Source organism: Microtus oregoni, unplaced genomic scaffold, assembly GCF_018167655.1.
Source record: "Microtus oregoni isolate MIOR12 unplaced genomic scaffold, Mior012 000007F_ref0000211, whole genome shotgun sequence".
In the NCBI taxonomy this organism is placed as follows: domain Eukaryota; kingdom Metazoa; phylum Chordata; class Mammalia; order Rodentia; family Cricetidae; genus Microtus; species Microtus oregoni.
This window is the reverse complement of record NW_024543066.1, coordinates 44,946,856-44,953,950: the sequence shown is the minus strand read 5'-3', so window position 1 is coordinate 44,953,950 and position 7,095 is coordinate 44,946,856. Positions and strand designations below refer to the sequence as shown.

Sequence of the window (7,095 nt, the reverse complement as noted above, 5' to 3'; positions counted from 1 at the left end):
TCCTGTCTGTTACCTTTGCCTCAAATTCTTCCTGCCCACAATGCCCTCATAGTTCCTAATTTCCTTCAGGTGTCCCCTTTGACTGTCCTGCTCAAAATGGCACATTCCATCTCCTCTGTATTTGGCTTTATTTTTAACTTTTCGTCAAAAGTTTTTGCTTTTGAACATAAACCCCTTTACAGTGTACATTGCCACCCCACCAGCTCCTCTCCCTAGAACAAGAACTCTAGTGCAGAATTGCACTGTGTCCCCGAGGCTTGGATCATGCTCAAAACATGTTGCAATGCACTTGTCCATAAATGTGCTAGCAGGACAGAGCTAGAGGGAAGGGTGCCGAGAATGTGGAGGGAAACTTGGATTTCCAGGCTCTGCTAGAGACTGTGAATGTGTCCCCTCCTTCCCTGAGCCTCCATTCCCTCTCAGTACATCCAGGGGCGTGGACTGTGTCCAGCTCAGCTACTGTGGCTCAGTCTTTGCCATTCCTCCAGAGGGGAAGCTGCAGAGGCAAGCACAGCTCTGGGAGGTGAGAGGATGAGTCAGAGGGTTGGCCGGACCTGAATGGCAGAAGTGGGAGTGGAGAGGAAGGAGCCTGGGGCTGGGGGTGGGGCAACTGTAGGAGCTGATGGAGAGAATGCCAGAGGGGAGGAGTAGGAAGATGAGCAGCTCTCCCACAGAAGGACTTGGTGATCAAATTTAGGGAAGGGAAATGAGGATGAGAAGATCGACCTGGCTGGAGCCTGTGGGATGGAAGACATGGTACTGTGGTGGTTGGTTTTAACTCTCATCCCGACACAATTTAGAGTTATCAGAGAAAGCCTCAAAGAGAGGTTGTCTAGACGAAGCTGGCACACAGGCATGTCTGAGGGGGCGGAAAGATTACATGTTGGCAGATGTGGAAAGGCCCAGCCCACTGAGGGTAGCACCATTCCCTCAGCAGAAAGGGGCTCCTGGGCTGTGTTAGTGGTAACGGCACAGAGAGGAGCTGAGCACAGGTATTGTCTGCGTCCATTCCCTCCCTGCTGGTGACCGGATGTGCTGTGACAAGGTGTTTGAAGTTGCTGCTGCCTTCACTTCCCTTCTGGGATGAGCTGTAATCTGGAATTGTGAGCTAAAATCAATCCTTTCTCCCCTAAATTGCTTTTGGTCAGCATTTTACCACAGCACCAAAAATGAAACTCAGTTATCTTTGGACCCCAGGCCTCAAGTAAGGTACCTTTTTTCCTTTTTTCTCATCCAAATGCATAAATTCTGTGGTAAGTTCATGAGTTTAGTCCCACAGAAGACTTTTATGAGGCGAAGAACCATCTAGAAAGAGTGGATAGTCCTGGGTTGAGAGTTTAATGCCCATAGCCCAGCAGCTGACAGGTAACCTTCTAGCACACAAACACGTGAGTACTCCTGCTTCTGGGAGAGGTGGGCTTTGGCATGATTGTTCCTGCTTCTAGGAGAGACGGGTTTAGGTAGAAGTAGCCTCTGAAGCCAAACTAGAAGAAGCAGAAGTCTTGGTTCCAGGGGGGAGAGTACCCAAACTGGATGGCTCATGGGTGGACTTCAGGGGGGCTTCTCTCAGGATCTCTGGGTCCTGCAATAGACACAGCTCAGTCCCTTCCATCCCTGCCCTGTCCGGGCCTAACAGCCCCCAGCTTGCCCCACTCACCAGTCAAGATCTGAAGCTGGTGCCCAGCTTCACGGCTGCAGTCCAGCCCACTGGCCACAGGTGACTCCAGCTTCTGCCTGCCCCTGGCCACAGCCCAGAGGATGCTGGCTGTAAGAAGCTTGCTGAAGAGGACACAGACCAGAAGGAGGAGAATGGAAGTGGGTAGGAAGGAGGTCTCTCCTGATTGGCTCCTTAGAAAGAGAAGGAAGACTACAGGTGACCTACTGGGTGAAACCTGCCCTTAGAGAGGGAATAGAGGAACCAGAGATTCCTAGGGGCTTGGCGACACTATCTCTGGGATGGGACTTTATGGAGCGCAGAGGAATCACCTGCTGAGTGCACAAAACACATCTCATTTCTTTGCTGAGCTGTTTTTTATGGTATGCTATGGTGCATGCGGTGTGCAGGTATGCAGCTGTACACATGCAGAACACATGCAGTTGTAGAACCCATTTCTGTATTAGTTCATAGGGAAGGATGCACCTGCACATGTGCTCAGTGTTTGTATCATTTCTATATTAGTACATGAAGCAGCTAGGATGTGTTCTGGTTCTTCTGAAGAAGCAGAGTCCCAGGGCTCATGGTTTTAAGCTGAAGTCCTGAGACTTCTTGCTGAGAGCAGGAGCCTGGGGGGGGGGGGCTGCTCTTTCAGAATTCTGGAAACTGTCACGAAGGCCTCCGGTTTCTTACTATCTAAGCCCAGTAGCGTCAATGCACTAGCAGGTGGGAGGGAACTTACACAAGACTACACCTGGGGTTTGCCTGATCTGTTGTCCTGGGACCTCCATCCCCAGACACCGCCAGGAGTCCGAGGGGGGACCACCACTGTACCTGGAGGTGCTGTGTTCCACTTGAGCACCCTCAAAACTCTCTGATTCCTCAGAGACCCAGCGATCTCCAGCATCTTGGTCATCTAGAGGGTCTGTGAGAGACAAGCCATGAGATCACTGCTCCTTTAGGGCACTGTCTGTTGGGGAGCACCATATAACTCAGGAAGTAAAGAAAACTACAAGGCTCAGGAACCTCATGAACCTTTACGAGATTTATACACACACCCCAAGCCATTACAGCTATTGGGGAGGAGAGACTCAAACTAGGACCAGCTCCATACAAGTTGTTCAGGGAGCTCCAGAGATGCAGGGAGCTCTGGGGATTTAGGTAGCTCCAGGGATGCAGGAACTCCAGGGATGCAGGAACTCCAGGGATGCAGGGAGCTCCAGGGATGCAGGAACTCCAGGGATGCAGGAGCTCCAGGGATGCAGGAAACTCCAGGGATGCAGGAGCTCCAGGGATGCAGGAGCTCCAGGGATACAGGAGCTCAGGGATCTAGGGAGCTCCAGAGATGCTGGGATGGGCTTTTGGTGACGCAGCTGCTTTAGAGCTGCCCATAGATAAACCCTCCTCCATGCACTTACAAGTAGCCCCAGTAAACTCACTAGTTCACTGAGCTTGACCTGGGTGGAACCTTTTCTTGAATCCGTTGCTATTGGCTAATCTGGGACAGAATTTGCTTATGTCTCCCAGGAACAGTCACACAAAAATGAGGTCTGTCCCAAGGATCAAGCAAAGGTGCGACCAGCTGCTGTACTCACCTGCCAGCACCTCCACCAGAACCTTCTGGAGAACATCAGTCTCCCGACCTCGGAGACTCTGACACTGGTAGAGACCCGCATCACTGGCTTGGAGGTTTCGCAGAGTGACAGTGAGGGTTCCAGCCAGGGTGTCATCCGTGATGACCGTGCTCCCATTCCGTTTCCTCAGGAAGGCCAACAACCACACACCGTGTGTGCTCACCACACGCTCGCATGGGCCCTCCTCAGTCAGCTGGCGACACCAAGCCTTGCGTCTCCCCCAGTGCTTCAAGGAGTCGTAAGTGCATGACACCCGCAGGGACTGGCCAGCCACGCCCTGCAGCACCGTTGTGTTGAGGGCTCGGGACAACTCTGCAGAGGAGACTGTCACTTGTCACTTCATCCACTCAAGCATTCACTGAGCATCTATCTGCCAGGAGCAGCCTCTGCAGGCAGGATCCTTAAAGAGCTTAGGGTGTCTAAGCAGAAGGTGGCACACCTGGGGTCTAGGGTCTGCTTTTCTTACAAGCTTCCCAGACACCTTTGGGGTAGCTCCAGGGATGCAGGAAACACGGTGGACGCATGATCATCAGAATAATCTCTGTCCACTCTTTGTTTGAAACAGAATATCTTACCAGTATACAAGAAAAGCTAATGTTTATGGTCAAAGTGACAGGTTCTAGAATTATCAAGGCGGCAAACTTCTGAGCTTGCATGTGAGAGATTTTCTAGATCAAGTTAGCCTATGGGAATATCGATGGAAGAGTATCTGGATTCAGTTCATTGGTGTGAGGCACCCACATTCCATGGGCGGAAGTCCCCCGCTACATCAAAATCAAGAAGAGAGCCCAGCAGCTGCACTCTTCTCTCAGCTTCTTGACTAAGTATACAATGTAACAGCCACCTCCTGCTGCCATGCCTTCCCCGCCAGGATGGAATGCATACCCCTGCACAGCGAGCAAAACCAACCCTCCTTTCACTGAGTTGCTTTTCTGAGATATTTTGTCACAGCAACAAGCTGTAACTCCTACAGTAAGGAACTCCACCACACAGACCAAGCTGACCTGTGTGCTTCTAGGGATCTGCCTGTCTCTGTCCCCCATGCCTCCATCCCTGAGAGGCAGGCACATGCCACCGCACCAGGCTGTTCTCATGGGTTCTGTGGGTACAAATGCAGGTCTTCATGCTTGCAAGGCAAGTACTGTGTTGACTAAGCCATGCCTTGCTCTTAAAACCTTCTCGCTCTATTTTAGACATCTTCCCTCCTGTCGTATGGGACCAGATTATCTCTTTTCCTTTCTTCATCTCAGGAGAGCAAAGTTAATGGATCAAAGGGTGGTTTCCCAAAGGTCTGGGATCCCCTTCTCCCTGTCCCTGCATCATGTCCTCTCTCCAGTCGTCCATACTGGATGAGTCTCCTTTCCTGACCTTTAACTCCCAGCTTCCCTGTTTCTGTGGCTCTGTTCCTCTTTTTGGAGGACTTGTCTCAAAGCTATTTTGGGGGAGACATGTGTCTGCTATTTTGGGGATCATCTTGGGGTAGGGTTGGTGGCATTGGAACACCCGCCAAGTTGAGGCCAGAGGAGGGGGACAAGGGTTTATCTAAACTTTCTGTCTCTTGCATCTTGTCTCCAGCTACTACTGAGATGGAAATACAGAAGGTGGGGTCAAAGATCTGGCAGCCGCCTTTTGGAGTAGAGACCTCATGTGTGTGTTCTCGCCACACATCTGCCCCTCCACCCAGCTGCCTCCAGACAGGCTAAGGCGCCTTACATCTCCCTCTACTTCCAGATGCTTCAACCTCTTCTCTCACCTGGGTTTGTCCACTACTCTTGGGCTGCAGGAGGTACCCAGCCCACAGTGGGAGGAGGCAGTCTGTCACACTTGAGGACTCAGTGGTAGAGCCTTCAGCATCCTCAGCTCCCACTGAGGGCTGAGGTCAGATGTGGGAAGGGCTGAGGAGGATGCAAATCCCAACCCAAGTCTCTCCTCCTTTAGCCTTCTCTCCCATTCCGCCACTCCATTTATGCTTCAGTGCTCCTTGAATGTTTAAGGGCTCTTAGCAGCGCTTCCACAGGCCCCCATCCGACAGCTAGTGCCGCCCTCACAGTTCCTGGAGTGACCAAGTACAGCTGAGCCTTAGCCTTCCCTACACGTGGGGGTTGATCCTGGGAAGGATGGTGTGAAGAACATGGACCAGTGGGGAGGAAAGCAGGGCCAAGCAGGATACTTGAGCATGCCAGGACTTCAGCCTCCTTCAAAGTACCCCTCCGAAACACCCCCACCCCCACCCAGCCATCTGCTCAAGGAAACATTGTAGAGGGCAGGTCCCACCTGTGATCAGCAGCAGGAGAAACAGGTGGAGAGGCCCCATGGCTCCCTTCCTCGGCCAGCCGAAGAGAACAGATGTGGCTCCGGAGTCCCTTGTGCAAGATCTCGTCTTTCCCTTGAAGTGCAGAAAAGAGAGGACCAAGCCAGTCAGGCGCAGTCACAGGAACTGTGATCCTGGATTGAGCAATGGTCAGGACGAGGGTGGGCGCTATAATTCAAGGAGGGAGAGGACATGAGGGAGGAAGGAAAGAGGCCTCCGCAGTCTGGCTGAAGGGCAGATACTTCCTGCGGTGCTGACCAGGCTGGCCCTGCATGGCTGTCGTCAGTCGGGCTTTTAGATTCTTCCATCTCCGTGCAGAACCTCACCTGGGAGCTCTTATCCTCACACTGTGGCCACAGTGTCCCTCATCCACTGGTACCAGCCTCTCCTGGAAGACAGCCACTTCTTGTGAGGTTGGCATGTCACCAGCTCCTGCCTACGACCTCATTGGGTAAGGCAGCAGCTAGGGACATAAGCTAGAGGCAGACTTTTTGTTTGCTGTGTGTCCGCTCAGGCCTGTAACCTCTCTCGCTGTGCTCGCTGTGCTTCTGTGCGTCTGTAAGATAGGACCATTGGTGATAAGCAAGTTTATCGGGGGCGTCATGGGGTTTGCTACAATCAAGGGCCCAGATGCACAGAAGCCCTCAGCAAGGGTTAACTGTGACTATTACCTCAGTCAGCAGGGGATGGGGAAATGGGCAAACTCTGAGTGCGCTTTAAGAATCCCTTCCCTAGGGCTGGAGAGATGGCTCAGTGGTTAAGAGCATTGCCTGCTCTTCCAAAGGTCCTGAGTTCAATTCCCGGCAACCACATGGTGGCTCACAACCATCTGGAATAAGGTCTGGTGCCCTCTTCTGGCCTGCAGACATACACACAGACAGAATATTGTATACATAATAAATAAATAAACAAATAAATAAGTAAATATTAAAAAAAAGAATCCCTTCCCTAGAGAAATGTAAACAAACTCCATTCCCTCCTCATGAGCTCTTCAAAGCCAGAAGGAGCTGGTGTGATGAGCACTTGTGAGCCCCCATGTGGGTGCTGGGAACCTGGGTCCTCTACAAGAACAGCAAGTGCTCCCCAGCTAATGAGCTAATTGGGCTTATGTACAGAGCATGGGTGAAGGGAAGGGCGACCCGCAGGAGCATGAGTAAATTGTAAAGCAGCTGCAGTGGAAGTCTTCAGATAGTATGGATGATGGCTTCCCTGTGGTCACATGGGTGGACTCCCCTCCCCAGTCAATTTCCTCAACCAGTACACTACAATCCCTCCCCAAGACTCCAAGGTCTCATGCAATTAGGGCAGAATTGCATGCAGGTGGCTTAGAGAAGTGGCCTCCATTGACCTCTCCCCCCTCCTTCTATGAAGATATGCCAACAATTCATAAGATGGGCTCCACAAGCAGCCAAAGCTTGTCTGACGGAGATGGCAGCTGTTTTCAATAAACTTCCTCCTCTGCAGAGCTGGGTGTCCCCAGGGCACACATGTCCACA

At 51.9% G+C, this 7,095-nt stretch overlaps 1 protein-coding gene across 1 annotated transcript; it reads right to left on the bottom strand.

Annotated features, from left to right (window-relative positions):
• Positions 1-245: 245 nt before the first annotated feature.
• Positions 246-5,931, bottom strand: Trem2 (triggering receptor expressed on myeloid cells 2). The gene is made up of 6 exons (XM_041656295.1): positions 5,926-5,931; positions 5,563-5,674; positions 3,250-3,600; positions 2,489-2,579; positions 1,658-1,848; positions 246-1,582 (listed from the first exon to the last, which is right to left on the bottom strand). The coding sequence occupies exons 2-6, from the start codon at positions 5,600-5,602 to the stop codon at positions 1,539-1,541; spliced, it is 717 nt and encodes a 238-aa protein (XP_041512229.1). The 5' UTR covers positions 5,603-5,674; positions 5,926-5,931; the 3' UTR covers positions 246-1,538.
• Between the last annotated feature and the right edge of the window lie 1,164 nt (positions 5,932-7,095).

Excerpts from the sequence above, each read along its gene's own strand:
- Trem2 (XM_041656295.1), bottom strand. The coding sequence starts at position 5,602 with ATGGGGCCTCTCCACCTGTTTCTCCTGCTGCTGATCACAG. Across the intron at positions 1,849-2,488 it reads GTGGAACACAGCACCTCCAG|GAGCCAATCAGGAGAGACCT; the intron begins GTACAGTGGTGG and ends TCTCTTTCTAAG. Across the intron at positions 1,583-1,657 it reads CCAGCTTCAGATCTTGACTG|GACCCAGAGATCCTGAGAGA; the intron begins GTGAGTGGGGCA and ends TGTCTATTGCAG.